We start from the raw sequence: 22,522 nt of genomic DNA, 5'->3' as shown, positions 1-22,522 counted from the left end.
AATCTGGAAGGGTTTCTCCTAGGTCTTTCAGTTCTTCGTAAGGTGCTATCTTGAGATGGCTCACTAAAATCACTATATCTTTCCATCACACTTCTAAACGTATTTTTATCTCTATGTGAATATGTAATTGGTTCATTTACTGCTTCTTCTACTGGTTGAATAGGAGAGCTTCATTATCAATGTTCTCATTATTTGTTTCATCATCACTAAAGAAATCTTCATTCCTATTTAGTAATTCAAATAAAAAGGAGTAATCAACATTATCGGAGAGGGTTGTGTCCTTCTCAAAGCCACTTTCATTTTCCAAAAAGGTGACATTTCTTGAGACGTACAATTTATCATTTTGAAGGTCATAACACCTAAAGCCTTTTTGTGTTTCTGAATAACCAAGGAAAGGATAGGAAATGGCTTTAGGGGCTAACTTATCATTTTTATCATTGAGAGCAAAACATTTGCAGCCAAAAATTCGTAATCTATTATAATCAGGTTCTTTTTGATACAAAACTTCAAAAGGAGATATTTGGCTTAAATTTTTAGATAGAAGACGATTTATTAGATAGACAGAGGCCAGGACAACTTCGGCCCAAAATCTTTTTGGAATCTTTTGAGAAATAAGTAGAGTCCTTATAGTTTCAATAATATGTTTGTGTTTTCGTTCAGCTAAGCCGTTTTGTTGAGGAGTTTTGGGACAAAACCTTTGATGAATGATCCCATTACTCTCAATATAGCTTTTAAAATCATTTGAGAAAAATTCACCCCCTGAATCTGTTCTAAAGATTTGTAACTTCCTATTGAATTGGGTTTCTATCATTATATGAAAATTCTTAAAAGTGGAAAAGACTTCATGCTTATGCTTTAGAAAGTATATCCAACTGTATCTCGAATAATCATCAACATAAATAACATAATATGAAAAACCTCCCTTAGATACTACAGGTGCGAGTCCCTATACACTCGAATGCACAATTTCAAAGGGCTTAGTTGAAAACATAGATCTTGAACCAAAAGGTAAGCTTCTCATTTTTTCCAGAATACAATCATTACAACTAAAATTTTATTTACATAATGTTTTAGCAAAATGAATATGAGAAAGCTTGTCAATATTTGGATGCCTGAGGCGTTTATGCCAAACATTTATATCTTTATGTTGGGCAATGTTACAAAAGTAGGTTTTTGGAATTTGAAGGAACTCCATGAAATAGAGGTCACCCTTCCTAGAGCCTTCCTTAATAAACTTCTCGGACCGGTGATCCTGTATTCAACATTTATGTGATAAGAATTTTATATCGCATCCATGATCCGAAAGTTGAGAGACAGAAAGCAAGTTCAAATTTAATTTTGGAATAAATCTAACTTTAGGAACAAAAAAATCTTGTTTTTCAAACTCTCCAATTCCTTTAATTTCAAGAGAAGACCCATCCGTAGTAGAAACAAAGGATGGCGAGAGGTTTTTAGAATAATTGGTCAGTGTAAAAGCATTTAGAGTCATATGAAAGGATGTACCCGAGTCTAATAGCCAAAGAATTTTACCTGGAGGAGAGGACACAATGGCTCCAGAGATTGATCCCTTGAGGAGTGGTTGAAGAGCTTCAATAATTTGATTTAGAGATAGATTGACATTATTGGAGGTAGACGGCGTCTCTTCTTAAAAGGTTGTCAACATGGCTTGTAATGAAAAAAGGGCGGAAGCACCAATAAAGCAAACCACTCTTGAAGAGTGATGCCAAGAGCCAAGAACACAAACACTAAAAGTGTACACAAAACCCACTAAAGGGAAAAATGACTAAAAGTCATAAGTTGAATATTATTGAAGAAAGAAAGAAGAGAGTGAAAAACCCTTGCTAATACAAGAGAAAGTCTCCTCTATTTATAGAGGAGGAAACTAAAGAGGAGGGACCACAAGGGGGCTCCCATCTAGTCATTGGGAGCCCCAACGGTCATAAATATGACCGTTGGGGCCCCAACGACTAGATGAGTGGGCCCCCTTGTAGTCTTACAATATGTAAAAAAAGAGAGAAAAGAAAAAATACAAAAAGAAAAAGATTACATGGGGATTTACCAAAATACCCCTATCGGGTTTTTGGGGTACAAGAAAACAAAAAAAGAAATATGTATATATATACTTATATATATATATAAGTATATGTATGTATATATATTTATATATACATAATTTAACATGGTCATCATCTTTTTCCATTTGGGACATAGGTTTTATGTGCCCGAGTTCTTTAAAAAAATGACACACGATTTTACTGTAGTCTCTTCTTCCATGATTCTTGTTGAAGTGAGCAGGTTTATAAGATTTGACATTGCTCCCTGGTCTAGATACAACATAAGCTCCCTCATTCTCGTTTTTAGAGGGGACGGCCAACACATTTTGATTGGTTTTATTCATTCTCAATCTAGTTTCTTCTCTACTTAATTTGGTAAAAACATCTTCTAAAGGTGGAGAAGAAAAAGAAGATAAAAGAGAGGATCTAAACTGTTCGAACTCTGGTCTAAGCCCATTTAAGAAACTTAAAAAGTGATCCTCTTCAAGTTGTTTTTGCCTCAATTTGATTGCCTCTCTACTCCATTTAGGTTCAAGGAGAGCAAGTTCATCCCAAATAGCTGATAATTCGGCAAAATATTCTCTAACTGACATCTCTCCTTAATTAAGAGTCAAAGCCTTCTTTTGAAGGTAATATTTATGGGACAAGTCTCTTGACGTATACATTCGTTCAAAATACTCTCATACTTGATATGCTTTTTTGAATTTCAATATATTGGCATTAATCTTTGTTTCCACCGAAGAGAAAAACCAACAAAGGATTTTGTAGTTTTTCATCTCCCACTCTTCATGCCTTTTATTGTATTCCTCAAAAAACTTTTTCTCTTTCTTCTCCGTCAAGAACCTTAATCTCCCATTTCTCAAAGATAGTGATTTTAGGTTCGGGTTAGAGAATAGTTCCTTGGACATATCCCCAAAGACCCTTACCTTTGATATGGGACTCCATATTCCCGGCCCATATATGATAATTCGATCCATTTAATTTGAAGCCAAGAGAGAAATGAGTCATTTTCGCCCATTAGAGAGAAGAAAAAAAGAGAAGAGATGCGTATCACAAGGAGATATAAGGTCCTACTCGATGTAGGATGCTTCTAAAATATTGAATGAAGAAACTAGTCTTTACCCCGGTCACCAAAACTTGATGGCACGCTTTTCGAGGCACTCAATAGAGAGAACAAAATACATGATCTTCTTTTCTCCCAACCTTGCTTTGATACCATGTAAAAATATCTTCAAAGATGTGCACTACAAGCACATGCTCCACAAGGGGATACGTGTACAAAGACACACCAAGAACACTTGAATAAAAGTACACAAAGGTACAAAGAGAACACTTGAAATGCAAAAGATTGAATCTATTGAGCAAGGGTGAGCACAAAGGCTCCCAAAAGAATGAGTTACAATAGTGGGGATACACCCCTATTTATAATACAAGAGGAGACCAAAAGGAGGGGCTCCTACTAGACGTTGGAGCCCCTCCAACGGTTAGAAATCTAACCGTTGGAGGGGGTCCAACGTCTCCCCCTCCTTTGACTTTTAGTCAAAAAGTAAAAAGAAAAGAAAAAAGGAAGAAAAGAAAAGAAAAGAAAAGAAAAGAAAAGAAAAAGGAAAAGAGAAAAGAAGAAAAAGAAAAAGAAAAAGAAAAAGAAAAAGAAAAAGAAAAAGAAAAAGAAAAAGAAAAAGAAAAGTTACATGCACATTCACAAGTGTGAATATGCGTAAAATGGGAAATGACAGAAATGCCCCTAGGGCTACATAATATATATATATATATATATAGTAGATACATATACATATATAATATTTATATATATGCATATGTATCCCTCTCTATATATAAATATATGTATACATGATGTGATACAATTTAACAAATACCCCTTTTACACATTGTCACTGTAACCAAATAATTTGCTTTTGTTAAACAGTTTTGATCATACATTTGATTTTTGGCTTCTTGTTTTTTATGTTAACATTTAAGACAGGACTCTATTAATATATCTATATTTCTAATATTAAGCTAAACTGCAACTTTTGGTAGAGTTTTGATGTCTGTCATATGTAGTTAAAACTCCAGGGGTCTGCCCACTTCGTATCCATGGTTAAACTTCATTCACGTTGCGACTTGGTTCTTTGCATCAAAATTTCCTGGTGTTTCATCATTGGGTTCATGCTCTTCATGCCTAGGTTGCTTGTAACTCATTATCCTTATTTGTCTACACTCTCATAATTATTGGGGAAACTAGAATTTATTAATACTTATTCACTGCTATTTCAGGTTCTTTGTTTAGTTGCAATGGAGAAGCCTGTATCACTTAAACCTGAGCATATTCGAGATGAGAAAGTGAAGGTTTGTAATCTTCTCCAAATATTATCAATGAATGCATATTCTTATCATGAACCCTTTGTTGCATGTACTTGTTTCCTCTGTTCAAGGTGTTAATCATCTCTTTGAGTCGGTTCTATTTCTCTTTCATGCCTAAATTTGCTCTGTATGTTCCAAGAAGTTTGCTATAGGCATGCCCCATCTCATGGCCTGATGTATTCCAGGTTCTTCGATCAGTCTTGCCCATAGAGGATGAAGATGTTGTGCTTGGACAGTATGAGGGATACAAGGATGATCCAACAGTTTCAAAAAATTCTAATACTCCAACTTTTGCAAGTTTGATTCTCCAAATACATAATGAAAGATGGGAAGGTATGGATTTATTATCTAAATTGTTTTACTATAAGTAATGCATGCTTTTTACAAGATAGACAGTTATGTGCAATCTGTCAATAAGGGTTTCCGAAGGGAAAAAACCAAGTGTAAGGGAAAACTTTTCTGATTTGTCAGGTATACTTGAGGTTAATACTCCTTATCTTCAGAAAGCACAAAATGATGACCTTAGATATGTACATATAGACTATTTTTCCGGTTTCTCATTAGAACAAATAAAGCTCTCAGTCAAATAATTTGTGAATTATGTGTAAGTTGCAATAAATAAAATGTTATCCTTCATCAAAATTATTTTCTTGCATGAGAACTTTGATATCTTCGCCTATGGGGCTTCCTTGTTTAATTACAAAAGACCAATAGGAAAATCAGGTTTGAAGCTCAATGTGAAATAATGTTCATAAAAAATTTGAACAATTCGAAAAAGAAAAGAAAATGTTTTATCTCTTATATATATATATATACATATGTGTGTGTGTGTGTGTGTGTGTGTGCTAACTGGAAACATGTGAACTGAAGTGTGAATTAGGCATTTCTGACACGTTTTTTGCAAATCCAACCCTGCAGATGTGCTCAGTGTGGTCCATTTGCTAGGCATCAACTGTTGGATCATGCTTTTTCTACAAAGGAACATGATTTTTGGATGCTTGAATATTTACAAAAATTCTAAGCCATCGATCTTCAAGCCTTAAAAAATTTACTTATGCATCGCAATTATGTAGATTTCATACAGTCCCTTTAAAACCAATCATGTAGATTACATCCGTACGGTCAGATTTAAGGAAAAAAAAAACCCATGAAAATCTTGGTTCACACCAAGGTTGCCAAACTAGGAAGCGGGAGCAAGAAACGATACGGGAAGCGGAAGCAAGAAGCGAAGCATTTTAAAATTTATAGGAAGCGGGAAGCGAAGTATCAATTTAAAAGCAAAATATTAAAAAAAATGAAGCAATATGGTAATTGAATAGGAATCAAACGAGAAACAAATAAAAGCTAAAATAAAATTGATCATTCTTATATTTCGTGATTTTTCAGTAAACGAGTTAATTTTTTGTTAAAATCTAACAATGATGGTTACTAATTTAAAGAAAGTACAGTTAAAGTGAATGAAAGCGTGAGAGAAAATACATGAAAAATATGAAAAGCAACATGAGAAAAGCATATAGGAAGCATAGACCATGTGTGTGGGAAGCATAGAAGAAGCGTGGGGGAATCGAGATTCCTATGGAGTTTCGGAAGCGAGGAGTATCGTGCTTCCGAAACGAGTTTTCGGGAAGCGAGTTTTCCACCTACCTAAGAAGCTTCCGGTAAATGTGGTTCACACACTAGTTTTCATATTCTAATGGCCCTGTATATATTTATGTTGGTGGATGTGCACTTATATGCACCCACATTGGACTGTCCAATACAAGATCTACAGATGTGATCTACATAGTTTCTTTAGGAAAGTCAGGTTTTGGGTCATGTGATTGCAATGTGTAAGAAGGAAGGGCTCAAAATTTAATGGCTTACAATGTATACAAAATTTACTACCAAAAAATTCGTGATTTTACTTTGAAAAAAATGTGATCTAAGGTCTGTTTCCTAGCAAACAAACCATGCTGAGTGCATCTTTAGGTTCAGATTGAGTGAGAGGTTGTTGACCTGGTGTGCACCTACCATTCACCGTACAAATACAGTGTTTTCCCAATGCATGTTACATCACGTGCTGCTGTGTGAAACAATCAAATTTGTGCACAATACCTTTTGAAATCATGCCACCTGTACAATTTCATGTGGTTATCTTTAATGAAATCAACCACCGTGAAGAGAGTCCTATTGGCACGAAGATCATGATCACAATCCAAAAAATGTTCACAATAAGCCACTAAGGGCACAATGGCAAGAAGCCTACAAAGAGCACAAACACTACAACCACTAAGGGTCAAGATAGCACACACAAACGCTTAAAAAATATTAATCTTATTGAGAGTAGAATGCACAAAAAATGCATAATTTACAAGGGGAAAGAGTCTCCAATATATATTATATACACACAAGAGAGCCCCAACTAGCCATTAGACTAGTCTAATGGCTAGACGGCTAGATTTCTAGCCGTTAGACTAGTTCTAATGGCTAGTAATCTAGCTAAAAATAATACAAAAAATAAAAATAAAACAAATACAAGAAAATAAAAAATATGTACAAAAGATATATATATATATATATATATATATCATAGTCATAGATATCAGTGATATTTTCAAAATATTGCGATATTATCGCTGTATTTTCAGCAAATGATATTATAGGTAAAATATCATGATATTTTGAAAATATTGCCAATTTGATATTATCACGATATATCGTGATATTCTCATGATAATATCTCGATATTATCAATTATTGTTACTTTTTCATTTATTTTCTATATCTTAAATGTGTTTTTCTTCTTTATTTTGCATTTTTGACTTATTTCTTTCATTATATATGTATTTTATTATCTAAACATGATATTTTCTTTCTTATATATATATATATATTTATTTCTAAGCCCCAAGATTTTTCTGAGATTTGTCACCAAACATATAATATCGCGAGAAATAGCCTCGCCAAGATATAGCTGATACCGATATTTGTGACTATGATACATATACATACATACATGCATGTACACACACACACACTCTATATATATGTGTGTGTGTGTGTACATATATATACAATTTAACATTATCCTGCCTACTTTATATTTGATTCTATCGTGCCCAAGTTTCATGATATTTGGGGAGCTGCTTCATAAGATTTGAAAAGTGTAAGTTATGACAATTTCATTGTCTCAAAATGTTCAGCTGTTTTTTATCCTACCCTTAGAACTCACCCTCAAAAAATTTTGAATGGATGAATACTATGTGTTTGCTAACCACTAACAATGAGTCCCTTTCACAGTTTTAGCGAGAACATTGATGAAATTGAAGTCAAGATAGGAAACTACGACCATGTCAAATATTTACACTTGCTTTTTGATGCAGTTTCATGGCAAATTAGGTTAGACATGATATGACATGATTGAAGAGTGATGATAAGTCAAGTACTGAATTTCACTTTGTAATGCACATCCATCTCTGACTACCTAAAGTAGATCACATTGGCTTGGAAGTTTACCATGTATTTTGCGCTTTGTATGATGGAGGCCATGCAAGAAATGTCAGCTTAAATGTGATTTACTTTTATAGTATCTTATCCTTTGCTGATGCATGCCTTTGTCCACATTTACACATGCATACACCTCTACATGTACACACACACATGTGCATGCATGCATGAAAACATACACTACCTGCACACATGCACATCCCTCATACTTCAGATGACGTGACACCAAAGGGAGCCTTTAAGATCTCTATCTTGTTGATGTTAACTTTGATTCAGTGGCATGTGTGAAACTTGTTACATGACTACATAGCTCCCAAAATTTTCTTTTTGAATTTGTTCTGCAGATATAGACACCATACTTTCCAAGTTTTTTAACTTAATCTAGATTATTGGCAGGTGTTCCTTTTATACTGAAGGCAGGAAAAGCATTAAACTCAAGGAAAGCAGAAATCCGCATTCAATTCAAGGATGTTCCTGGCAACATATTCAGAAGTATGATATTCATCATTCTTTATTCATTTATATGACTTCATTGACTTTTAGTTTAATCCTGATTATCATTACTCTGTATGACTTTTATATCCTTATTTTTTATCAGTCCTTGCTAAGAATGTTGAAATTGGCATGAGTTCTAGGCACTTTAATTTGTGTAATGCCGCACACTCTTTGCTAGTTATGTACCTCAAATTGAAATTCAACCAACATGCCAGTTGCATCTGTGGAGAGTGGCCTTATAGGTCTAAACTTTCCTTGTTCTTCCCTCATCTATTGCATCTTCACCTAATTCCACTTACATTTATGTTAGTAGAAGCTTCATCAGACTACTTTTCATGTTAATGATGTAGCTGTAACAAAACAAGCGGAAATGCAAAATGCAATGTGCTTAAGCACAAATACAAGTCCACTAAGGGACAATACAAAGGGCAAAGTCAATACAAAAACACAAAAGCACAAAAGTGCATACAATGGCTACTAAAGGCCAATCAATAGAACACCACCAACATAAAAAAAATATCTTTATTGTTTAACAAATGTTTAAAAAAAAATTGGGTTGAAGGGTGGTAAACACCCCTATATATACATATTAAATGGCCTTGGGGAGCTCCCAACAGCTATAAATATAGCCATTAGGAGCAATCCCAATGACTCTATGGTATTTTGACCATAGAGCCCCTACATTAAATAAAAAACAATATTATAAAATAACAAAAAAAAGACAAATTTGTCCCTAGTGGACAGACACTATAACAAGGGTAAAAGGACAAAAAAATCCCCTGATGGGCATTGCCTATTACATAGCTATATATATATATATAGCTATATTTTAACAGAAGCCTCAATTTTTTTTCCTTTTCAATGCAATTAATTTTCACTATTAAAGCAGTAGGTTATCTGGCCAACTTCCTGTGGATTTTGGTTTGTGGTTGAGCTCAAGTTAGACCTTCACTGGAAATGAAAAACAGCCTAACATAATCTAACACTTCCTAAAGTTGAAATTGGGGCAATCTAGTGCAAATTTAACTTTCTTTAGAAAACTTAAAAAAAAGATATTTTTTGGTTAGAGTGTCGTACAAGAGAAGTGAAGAAAACAAGAGTAGAACTGATCATACATAATATGATAAATAGAATCATGAGAAGATCGATTAGCTCTAGCTTCCAACAGGGAATATAGAATTACCGTTAAGAGTAAAGAATATATTCTATGGTGCAAAACTATGGAAAAAAGGATAAAGAACCTCCTATGACATGGATCATGTGAAAAAACTATGCACCCTAACTGTCCTAAGCGTCTGAATTGGAATTTATTAAGGATGATGATATGAAGAGAAGTTTGTTGAGGAGACTAGGAAAGTGAGGAGATGGGAATGACTTTCATGGAGTTGGCAAGTGGATCAATGGATGTCTATGGCTGTGTATAACCCATTATAAACTATGCATAAATATAAGGTTGTTTCTGATGATGCTTAAAGTGTGTTTATACAGACCAATGCTTCTTGCGTCTCACTACACCCAAGCGAGGAATCAATTTAAGAGAGAAACAGGAATACACAAGGAAGCAATATGGAAACTGAATAGAAATCAAACAAGAAACAAATAAAAACTAAAATAAAAATGACTATTCTTATCTTTCATGATTTTTTAGTGTAAGAATTAATTTTTTGTTAAAATCTAACAATGATGGTTACCAATTTAGAGAAAGCACATGGGAAATGAGTGAAAGCGTGAGAGGAAGCACATGAAAAACATGAAAAGAAACGTGAGAAAAGCATATAGGAAAGCTTGTAGGAAAGCATGGACCAAGCATGTGGGAAGCATAGGAGAAGCATGGAAGAATTGAGAATCTCATGAAGTTTTGGAAGCGAGTATCGTGCTTCCGAATCCAGTTTCTAGGAAGCATGTTTCCCACCTACTTAAGAAGCTTCCGGTAACTAGTTTTTTCTTTGTTCTTTTTTCGGTTTTTGGCGTTGGGAGAGGAGAGGGAGGGAAGGGTTGAATACTTGAATTTGATGGTTTGCTTATGGAATTTACTGTCTTCAGATGGTGATGTGGCACCAAATGAGACAAGAAACTGGGAATGAGGCAAAAAATAAATGAACATCGTGACCGTCTTGATCCCACTGAAGAAGCACAGTGTGAGTACTAATTTTTTTTCTTAGCACTAGAAGAGTTGCAAAGGGCAACATAACAGATAAACTGCAACCCAAGAGCAATGGACTTTTATTCCTCTCCAAAACAGCTATGGATAAACACTTTTGGAGACAATAAACAGAATCTCAACTGTCAATTTGCTTATGTTCTAATGCAATTTCTTCAAACCTTCTTTCATGACCTTCATATCTTTGAATCTGTGCGTGTGCAACAGGTCATAGTTTTCCTTTAGAATTTGGTGACCTTAGTCTATTTTTTTGAATTTCATTCACTTTTGTCTTAAATTCTTGAAAATTCAGGTTATGAAATTAGCTTCTTTTTATTTATTGATGCTTGCTTGATGCAGAGAAAAAGCAAGATAGAAATGAATTTGTTATCCGACTGCAACCTTCCGAGGCCATGTACATGAAACTCACAGTAAGCTGTTCATCCTGAAAGCTTCATTATGGTATCGAACCCATGCATCATATTGGCGATCATGTTTCTGTTATACGTGTGTTCTAGGATGTGAAATGTTGAAAGGATGACTTTTTTGGCTATGAACCAAGACTTCTATTCTGTTTATAATTGACAACCTGCTGCATTATCAAACTCTATCTCATAATATATCTATTAGAATAATGTCGTTCAATTGCTATGATATATAAATCTCTGTCTACTATTATAGAAAAGCTATAAACAAAGGACACACAACAAATAATTTCATAGGATTGCGTACAGCCTACAGTAGTTTACACAAGAATTCTGCCAATTCTCAGTGTACTGTGCTCAACATATATTGAATTTGAAGGTGCCTGTGTATCTCATATTTTCTTTTTCATTTAACTTTATTAATTAGTTAATAGGGAAGATCAGGTGTATTTATGCAAATCATATTATCCATACCAGACCCTATTATGGATCTGAACGAACCTCATATGGACAAAATCTGGACCAGGGCCAAGGTCATCGATATAGATGGATCCATCCAAATTGATACATCCTTATTTATGAATTTGTACATGTAAAGTTTGTTCTGGATTTTATCATAGGCTGCATCAAGTAAACTTTACCTAGTTTGGGTTTTCCTTCAATCCAGGTTCAAGTCTGACCAAGGTTGCTAGACTAGGAAGCAGAAGCGGGAAACGATACGGGAAGCGGAAGCGAGAAGCGATGCATTTTAAAATGTATAGGAAGCGGGAAGCGAGGAATGAAACAAGAAATATAAAAATTGAATGGGAATCAAAATGAAACACAAATAAAAATTAAAATAAATTAGTGTAAGAATTACATTTTTAACAAAATCTAAAAATGATGACTACCAATTTAGATAAAGCACGTGAAAGTGAGTGAGAAGAGTTTTAGAAAACACATAAAAGAATATATAAGAAGAATATATGAAGTGTGTGAAAATCATAGGAGAAGTGTTGGGGAATCGAGGTTCTCATCAAGTTTCGGAAGTGAGGAGTATCGCACTTCTGAAGCGAGTTTCTGGAAAGCGAGCTTCCCACCTATCTAAGAAGCTTCCGGTAACTCTGAGTTTGACACATTAAGAAAATAATGCTGATTGACCAATATCCCTGCCACTTGTATTTCTATATAATGTTTAGAAAACCCCCTGAATGATATCTGTTATCTTATATTCTTGTTGTTTGATCGTGTGCACATAATATATTCAAACTTTGATGCATGAATCTCGTATCATCTACCACTCTAGTCATCCACCAATTTTTGTGTCATTAAAACAAGGACCTAACTTGATAAGTTTAAATGCCATACTAACAAAATTACCTATTTGATCATAAGAATCTTATGTGGATGGGCCTATTTATCCAAAGTATGACAACTTCTAGTGATTGATGATGCTATTGATCTCAATGGCTGTCCAAATTAGAACTTTTCTTGCTTTTGTTTTCTTCCAATTATATATCATGCCATATCATAAAGTAGATGTACTCATTTGAAACACTTTAATTAGTTAAAGAAAATCTGATTTTAGCAACCGAACTTTGAAATGTTTAGAGGCTATTTCACTGCATTTACTGAAGGATTTACGTTGACATGCTAGGTCCAGATCAGGGTGTCAAACTTTTCTTAGTGTCAAAATTATTTGAAGACTTTGGTATCTTAATTGTGTTGATGATTGCATTGAGTGGCGATAAGGCAAGATTTGTGCCTGTCATACAATCTTGACTGCCTGTTCCGTCTGTGCAGGTTAAGCAACCTGGACTGGAAATGTCAACCAGTCAGAGTGAGCTAGACTTATCTTACAGGCAACGTTATCAAGAGGTTGCAATTCCTGAGGCATATGAAAGGCTAATTTTGGACACGTATGCTCAAAACTTCTATATTTATTTTATTTTCCATTGGGACAACTACTGCTGCAAACCTTTATGGGTGTGAAATGGTACAAACTGAATGCAAGTTTCAAACAACCTGGTTAACTTGGTTAAGAAGATAGCAAGTGATTGAGCTTGTCTCTTGCATCTTCTTTGTGTGGCTTAATATTAGTTAGGCATACGGTCACAAGCCATCATATCCATGTAAAATTTAAACTAGTGAGGACCTTTCATGATAATCTTGTGTTCAGTGTTTCCGTTCTGCAATAACTTATTTTATTGTATAAAGAATTGTAATTATGGTTCAGTCATCATCATGTGCTAGTTATATGTTTATTATACTTTCATTTGCATATGTTTGTCATGTTTACTTCATTTTTTTCAACTACTTACATGGATGATGTTGCACTTAGACACACGTGTGCATGAACACAAGAATGAGAGGAATATCTTCACATTCATGAATTTTAAAATGAGCAGGCATGCCAGCAAACATTATTAGTGCTTCACACCAATATTACATTTAAAAAAAAGAAATCTCTCTCTCTCTCTCTCATACATGCACATGCACAAAGATGTGTATGTGTGTGTGTGGTCCATGCCAAAATGGTGAAGTTTTGAAAAGTACTGCATTTAAGATGCTTTGATGGTGTAGTATAGTAGTCAGATTGCCGTTTAAGCCTTTGACTTGTTCACATTGAGATGTGGCACTTCATTGTGATACTTGCAGAATAAGAGGTGACCAGCAACATTTCGTCCGCAGGGATGAGTTAAAGGTAATCTATGCTCTTCTTTTGATTTGGTAATGATGCTCAGGAAGGTTAGTTCAGAAACAGTTCTAATGGGCTCTCTATTTCAGGCGGCCTGGGAGATATTTACTCCTTTGCTACATAGAATTGATAATGGGGAAGTCAAGACAATTCCTTACAAAGTGGGAAGTCGGGGTCCAGATGAAGCAGATAAGCAACTTGAGAAGGCCGGTTACGTGCAGACTCATGGCTATGTCTGGGTGCCACCAACCCTGTGATTAGTCAGTGTGTTTCGTTGCACAGACATATAACTCTTATGCTGTCTGTTTCATGTGCATGTCAACAAGTTTGTAAGTGTGTATGCATGTACATGTATCTAGTGTGTGACCTCTTGTTTGGTAGGAGCAGCTAGTGCACGTCTCCTTGTGTTGGGACGTTGCAAGTTCAAATCCCATGGTATTGTTGTATAACTGGTTAAGGGTCTGCCTAACCCCAGCTTGCCTTTCAAAAAAAAAATGCATCTAGTGTGAAATGCTTCTAGGCAAAATATATGAATTTTTGGAGTCACATATATAGCTATGCGACAAATATTGGTGATGTTTTGAAAATATCATATCTCGACATTTTCGAAGGCAGATACATTCTTGAAAAAGTATGACATTTTCAACATGTCACCTGTTTTGAAAGTACCATATGTTATGGCAATATTAACAAGATAAAAACAATTTTTTTTAGTTGTGTTATATATATAGGGTTAATATTTGGTGCTATCGAAGGAACCAAATTATATGAAACTATTGAGCTAAAAATCATAGGTTTTAGTTTTTTTTTTTAAATTAAATCTTATGGATGTGATCTATTTGTTTAGTGGGAAATGAGTTTTGAATCATATGATTATGACACATAAGCGGGCTTAAAAAATGAATGGCAATGCACTAAAATTTCATGACTCAAAAAATCATAGTTTTGAATGAAAATAACACGATCCAAGGTTTGATTCTTAGCAAACAAACCTTTGTCAACACATATGTATGGTAAGAGGTTTGATCCTTAGCAAACTGTCAACACATATGTATGGTAAGATTGAGTTGATAAAAGCTTGATTGTATGATTTTCCACTTGATAGTTTCATATAATTTGGTTCCTTCAAAGGCACCAAATATATATATATATATATATATATATATATATAGAGAGAGAGAGAGAGAGAGAGAGAGAGAGAGAGAGTAGCTGCCTACAGGGCTTTTGAGGATTCCTTTTCACGTTTTTCTCGAATCTAATTAATTTTATGGAATGGACCCCTGCATCATTCAATTCCAAACACAGAGTTTTATAAGGTTTGAAAACCAATGGTATAATTTTTTTTTATAAATATTATTGAAAAACATGATCCAAGTACCGTTTTCTAGCAAATCGACCATGTGGAACACATTTGTATAGTCAGATTTGGGAAAAACAACACAAAAAAACCCCGTTCGCTTGCGATAGGCTGCTGGAGTTAGCTACTCACTTCTCTCTCTCTATATATATATGATTAATGTGTTCTTTAGGCCCTTTTTTAGTTAGGTCTCATTAGGCCCTTTCAAAAATCATAATTTTAAGTATTTTTCTCACATCTAACATGGTAAATGTGATCTATAGATTTTGTTAAGTGGGAGCCTACTTTTGGATCGCCGAAATTTGACCAATATACAGGTTTTTTTGCTGATCCAAAATCAATGCCTATGAAGATATCAAATTTTCTTGCTTCAGAAAAACATGTTTTTCCGTCTAAAATCATGATCCAAGAGTTGATTCTCACTAAATTGAGCATGAGAAATAGGGCCTAATATGTTCAATTCTTATATATATATATATATATATATATATATATATATAGAAAATTGATTCCTCCTGATGTACATGTGGTGTGGACAGTGCATACTATTAGGCAGTTATTCAACCACCCATACAACAGTGGAGTTCAAACTTGCAACGTCCCATTACATGTTGACTTGCAACTGTCCTACCAGATCGTCAGAACCGTTGGTCTTTTATCTTATTCTTTATTGGTAAGACTCTTAAGTGCATTTTAACTGGTGGGGGTCTGCCTAACCTCAGCTTGACTATTAAAAAAAAATTCTTAAGTGCATTTTGATTAATTATTTATAATCTTATATTTTTTAATAACCCCAAACATATATCTTTGCCTATGCATATTTACAACATGCACTCTATCTATCACAAGGGTTTGTTTCTTACATTTGGATCCGGTTATTACTTTTTCTCTTAGGCTAATTTTGGATAATGGATCGCAAGACAGTGCACTTGGACCCTTTTCATGGATCTGGCCACTCTGTTGGCGGTTGAAAATTTCCCTTTTCTAATAGGTCCTGTTCAAGTTCTAATTATTTGTTGTTTTTCCCATCTTGTTTGGTTGACTAATGATTTGGTTACAGACAGTTGCCCAATGGCTTCGACCCGATAGAGGCGTAGGTCCAGATCAGCTCATGCCATCTAAGTTGAGAGTTGGATTCGGGTAAGATGTTGGTGTTACTGAATCCTACATGCTAAATATGGCCTATTCAGATTCAAAGGTAGGCACAGTTGGCAATGGGAAAAAACTTTTATTTAACCTAAATCCAGTTCATAGTTTGCCTTCTCGGATCTGGAAATTCAAAATCAGATTGGACCTGTTTTCCTGGTCAGATCCGAAAGGGCTTAAAATTTGTTGTATCCATAATACACTCTTTCATGAGTAGGGGGTACAATTGAATCTTGCACAGTGCAGATCATCCGAACTTGAATCAAAATTTCAGCAACAACCTGTATCCAGATCCAAATCCGAATAAGATCAGATGAGGTAGAGTTGAACCCAGAATTGATTTTATATTGTGATACTGGATCTGTAAAAAGGAAGTGGTTTGCGACAACCATTTTAATGTGTGAAGTAGTGATATGAATCCAGATTCGAATGTGCAAATGACTCACATTTTCTGACGGATCTATTTTCTGCCATTGATCGGGATATCCAAGAAAATTACAACCACATCAATCTGAGTTGATTACACATTCAGACATCATTTCAAATTCTGCGTCAGAGAAAATATGTCGGATCTGGATTAGAAGTCCAACTGAACCACCTCACTCACCATTGTTGTGTCAGACTTAGCAGCTATGTCACATTGATACGTGGACACGAGAACCCGCGATGCGTTTGACTCACAAATAAAAAAAAATGTTCTGAAAACAGGACACGAGGATACAAATGTTTTTTAATTTTTAGTCAACAAATTATTTTTGATATTTTAATAGTAAAAATACATCTTAAAAAATATTATTAAAATTACTAAAATAATGACTGTACGTGTCAATGTCCATGTCAGTATATTCGCTCAATGTCACCAAAGACACCCAAAATGGCATGCCGTTGTGATATAGCTTAGCAGGCCTAGGGATGACAGTGGACCCGGGGACAACGGGCCTCCGCCCCGCCTCACCCCGTTTGGACCAGGGATGAAGGGCATAAAACGGGGATGGAGGCGGGGATGAAGGTTAAAATCTATCCCCGTGCGGGGATGGAGGCAGAGATGGACTTACGCTTTTCCCCACCCCGCCCCTGTCCCAATCCCGGTCTAACCCCGCCCCACCCCCAGTCCTTTAAGGAATGACTATAGACTAAGGGGAAACCGCCCCCCGCCCCGCCTCACCCCCGTTTGGACTAGGGATGGAGGACATGAAACGGGGATGGAGGCGGGGGATGGAGGTTAAAATCCATCCCCGTGCGGGAATGGAGGCAAGTATGAAGGTTCAGATTTTAAAACGGGTCAGGGGTGGAGACCTTGTCCCCCGCCCCGGTCCACTGCCATCCCTAAGCAGGCCTGCCCAAGGACAAATGGAAGAAAGGACGCACACCCAACTGAACCACCTTACTCACTATTGTTGAGTCAGACCTAGCAATTATGTCACAAAGATACATGGACAAAAGACCCATGACACGAGTTTGACTCACAAATCAAAAAATATACATATTCTGAAAATAAGACACGATGAGGCAAACCTTTTTAATTTTTAATCAATAAATTATATTTTGATATTTTAAATGTTAAAAAAAATAGCTGATATATATATATATATATATATATATATATATATATATATATATATATATATATATATATATATATATATATATATATATATATATATATACTCAATCAAATAATTTGCTTAGAAGCACACATATAAGCACTATTTTTAAAGCAACAATGGTCTCACTAGGATCAATTCTTTGGCGCAACACGGTTGATTGCAACTTTGCTTAGCCATGTTTTCTGGCGTTAAACACGACCTCAACATGCACTATGAACGTCACCTACCTCTACACCATCACATTTGGTGAATAAATGTCTTACAGTTACAAATAAAAATGTTCCAAGATCACAAATAAATAACAATCATATCCTAATAGATAACGGCCAACTCAATTAAATGTTAATGGTAAAAATAACGGTCACTAATCAATACATTTAGCAACTAATTTAAAAAGTAAAAGTCAAATCAAATATGACCATAAGCATAGCTTCCTTAGGTGGCTTGGTCAAAGACATGTCAAACATGAACAAGAGTATAAGATCGATAAATGCATAATTTTGAGACACAATAAAAATATTTTTTTTAAATAAATAATATTAAAACTATTAAAATAATGATTGTATGTGCCGGTATCCATGTTAGCCTATTTGCTCATGTTATAAGGACACACCAAAAATGGCATGTCGCTGTGACATAGCTTAGCAGGCCAGCCCAAAGAAGAGTGCATCTCACTCTAGTGGATGGGCTGTCAATGTGTTGGACTTGTATCGGGTTACTGACCTAACTCAAAACCTAATATTAGGGTTTGGGAATAAACTTTGGTGACCAGAATATTATTCGGTTCAATCCAAACCAACCACAGTAACATGTGTTTTGAGTATGTGCTATGATGTTTGCTAGATATCCGACTCGATACGCGCGGCTAACCCAGGTGTATGTACATATATATTTTTAAGTGAAAATATATGCTCTATACAATCTTTAAATTACATGGGTCGGGTCTGGGCTTTCATTTTTGGAAAATAACTGTATTGTATGACAAATTTGACTCATTTTCTGAAATGCCCTATAATTTACAAAATCTAACAATTCCGTAGGTTTTCAATTTTTTCTATATGCTTTTACCCCTCACAACTGCGAATTTTTTATTTTCACTGATCACGATGCTAAAGTTCAATGGACTTGCGAAACTCGTCAACAAAATTGCAACTTATATTGCAATATTCTAATTGAAAAATTCTAAAAAACTTGTGAAACTCATGAGTATCGCAAGTCAGGTTGCAAAAATCCTTTAAGTGTTGAGAAAATCATTTTCCTTGCAAAATTCTTAAGGAGTATCGCATGAAGTATTATGAAATTACTAAAAACTTGCGAAAATCCTATATTACGAAATTCCCAAGAAATATCACACCGGTATTGCAAAATTCTTTTTTATTGTGAAATTCCTATATTGTTTCTCAAACCCTTATTTGCATGTGGATGCTCTATTTTTGCAACCCTATGGTTCTTTTGATCCCCAACTAGTAGTCCCCAATCCTTTTAGCAACATTCCGATGATATTTAGGTGATATTCTGTCTTTGCAAAAATCCTTTATTAATGAAGGTTCATCGACACCGGTTCACCAATAGTGAAAAACCCTGAAAGCATGGGTGACACTTAACAGTGAGTTTTTTTCTGTAAAATCATGGCCGACACTTCATCGATGGTGAGTTTTTTCGGTAAAAGCATATCAACAGTGAGAAGACCGACAACACATCATCGATGGTGAGGTTTTCTGATAAAAGTATCGGTGGTGAAAAGATCGATGACACTTCATCGAAGTTAAGTTTTTTCGTTAAAAGCATTCGCACTGAGATGTTATAGTATGGGTGGGATAGGAAACCAAAAGTTTGTGAGTTGTTCATGAGTATAAAAATTGATAAGCTGAAAATAGAGAACGTGAAGAATGATGATGTAGAATCGATAGGAGTCTTTGCTTTAATAAACTGTAAAAGCCTCAAAGATGTGTTAGATGATGATATAGACTCGACGTATCTCACTATCATTGTTCGGTGTATCTTATAGTTAATGTTTGTTCAACACATGGTATGGGTGGGAAAGAAAACATCAGGAGAACAACATAAAGTGTAGAATCAACAATGGTATTATGTATTTTTTCCCATCAAATATGCAATGAAATACTACATTCTTAAGGCTGAAGATATAGAGGTACTTATGCACATTCTATGTTTTCTTCACATCAAAGAGGCAGTGAGAAACAACATTCTTGTGAAAGAATGAAACAAATGCAATGTATGAATAACTTTATTTTATGAAAGAATGAAAAATTTGTACTTATACATATGAGTTTTCTTTAAAGATGTATTGAATGATGATGATGATGTAGAGTTGATGTATCTCAGAGTTAGCGTTCGATCACATGGTATGGGTGTGATAAAAAAAAAACACAGAGTACAAAATTAACCAATGACATATTGTGTTTTCTCCCTATCAAAGATGCAATGAAATCCAACATTCTTTAGGCCGAAGAAATAGGAGTACCTCTGCACATACTATGTTTTCTCTAGATGCAATGTATGAGTGACTTCATTTTATAAAAGAATGAAATGAATGCAATGTATGAACAACTTCATTTTGTAAAAGAATGAAATAAATGTAATGTATGTACAAATTCATTTTTGTGAAAGAATGAAAAAATTCAAAATGTACGAGTGACTTCATTTTGTAAAAGAATGGAATGAATGCAAAATGTTTGAGCGACTTCATTTTGTGAAATAATTTAATGGATGCAAAATGTACTAGCGACTTCATTTTGTAAAAGAATGAAATGAATGTGATGTATAAGTGACTTCATTTTGTGAAAGAATGGAATAGATGCAAAATGTATAAGTGACTTCATTTTGTGAAAGAATGAAATAGATACAAAATGTATGAAGGACTTCATTTTGTAAAATAATAAAATATCGTCAGAATATCATCGAAAGGGTTGGAGACTACCGGTTGGAAACCAAAAGAACCCTAGGTCAAAAACAGGGCATCTGCATGCAAATAAGGTTTGAGAAATGAAGCGACATTTATATATATAGGAATTTTGTAAAAAAAAAAAATTGCAATATTGATGCGATACTCATTAGAAATTTTACAATATAGGACTTTCACAAGTTTTTAGTAATTTTGCAATACTTCATGTGATACTCTTTGGGAATTTCACAAGGTAAATGATTTTCGCAAGACTTAAAAGATTTTCACAATGTGACTTGCGATACCCCTCACGAGTTTTACGTTTTATGAAATTTTGCAATAATTTTTACAATATCGTAATATCAATTATAATTTTGTTGATGAGTTTTGCAAGTCCATCAACTTTTAGCATCATGACCTGCAAAAATCAAAAATTCGCAGCTAGAGGGGTAAAAGTATCCAAAAAAAATGAGAACCTACAAAATTGTCCATTTGACGAATTTGGTAAATTATAAGGCATTTTGAAAAATATGTCAAATTTGTCCTAAAGTACGTTCATTTTTCATTTCATTTTCTTGACCTAACATAAGAGAACGTGAATCCCAACCTGGCAGGTTTGGGTGCTTAATTCTTAATTAAATTTTGATTAGCATGTCATTAAATGTACTTATTCTTTTTTTAAATGAATAATGATTCTTCAAAAATATTTTTTTTTTCATGATGTCAAACATTGTGAGGAGATATAAAGGCAAAAGAAGAAGAATAAAGAAACATGGGCTCTTGAGCATGGATGTAAATAGTTCAGATTCAGGTAAGGTGTAGCCAATATCAAATCCTACTAATGGGATATTGGCTAATTAGATTCAGGTGGTGAAAAGCTAATACTAAAACTGAAAAAATATATGTAATCAGATTCAAATATTCATCAAAAGCATATATCCATCAGATTCGGCCATGAAAGCCTTATACCAAGTTTGAATCAGATTTTGTTTTCTTCATCAAATCTGGCTAATTAGATTTGGGATCGGGTATGATATCAAACATATATGATCCATTGACATCACTACTCTTGAATTCTATCTTATGTAGTATTAATAATATAGCCGAATAAATTTAGTGATTTTGAATATTAATTAATAGAAAATAGAACATGGTTCTATACTATGATACCATATGGTGATACACACTCTTGTTAGTATGGATCTAGCCACCAAATGGTAGGTTTAACCTTTCAGATGTATTTAGGAATTATTTATTCACTATATTAGAAGATTTTATCATGTATAATATATCATAAGATCCTATTTTTGAGATAGTGAAAATCAATGGCTCATGATTCATAAAAATAAGAGTGGTCTAAAAATGGTATAAGGCATCATGTTTCAGTCAATTTTAACACATGTAAATAGTAAATAAAATATGTTAAACGTGATTCAAAAGTTAGATTTTGCATTTGGATCTTATATCTATATAAATCAAGTGTGTACACCATAGAAACACCCATTAATTAATAACTTTCTCAAACATGACTTGCTTAACGAAGAAATCACATTTAATGGAAGGACCAATGTCTCCAATCACCATCCAATTAAGACTAATGCTGTCAGGTCTCCAATTCTAAGTGTGGTTTCTTCAATGACTTGCTTATTATGTTGGATCTTGGTATGAAATTCAGATATGGCCATAGGGTCTCACTAGAGGAACTCCAAGAGCCATTGTATGGTGGGTTCATTATAAATTATAATTAGGTCAATTAAGCATGATTAATATGAATATTAATTTTGGTTTAATTGTTGAATGCAAGACCATGGCTATGGCAGAACATACAATAAAGCCATCTTTGAGCACTTTTGGAGAATTATGAAG

At 34.4% G+C, this 22,522-nt stretch overlaps 1 protein-coding gene across 2 annotated transcripts in view; it reads left to right on the top strand.

The window, feature by feature from the left end:
* The window catches only part of LOC149842885 (glucose-6-phosphate 1-dehydrogenase, cytoplasmic isoform-like), a 32,612-nt gene extending 18,357 nt beyond the window's left edge, over positions 1-14,255 (top strand). For both annotated transcript variants that reach the window (XM_089999505.1, XM_089999506.1), the window contains exons 10-16: positions 4,332-4,403; positions 4,604-4,751; positions 8,301-8,396; positions 10,900-10,970; positions 12,747-12,862; positions 13,602-13,647; positions 13,731-14,255. In XM_089999505.1, coding sequence (XP_089855631.1) covers positions 4,332-4,403; positions 4,604-4,751; positions 8,301-8,396; positions 10,900-10,970; positions 12,747-12,862; positions 13,602-13,647; positions 13,731-13,898 — 717 coding nt within the window. In that variant the 3' untranslated portion in view covers positions 13,899-14,255. The remainder of the gene's footprint in view (positions 1-4,331; positions 4,404-4,603; positions 4,752-8,300; positions 8,397-10,899; positions 10,971-12,746; positions 12,863-13,601; positions 13,648-13,730) is intronic.
* Positions 14,256-22,522: the final 8,267 nt, after the last annotated feature.

Source organism: Nuphar pumila, chromosome 3, assembly GCF_984573655.1.
Source record: "Nuphar pumila chromosome 3, dmNupPumi1.hap1.1, whole genome shotgun sequence".
Lineage (NCBI taxonomy): Eukaryota > Viridiplantae > Streptophyta > Magnoliopsida > Nymphaeales > Nymphaeaceae > Nuphar > Nuphar pumila.
The sequence above is the reverse complement of the archived record's forward strand: the minus strand, read 5'-3'. Positions and strand labels throughout refer to the sequence as shown.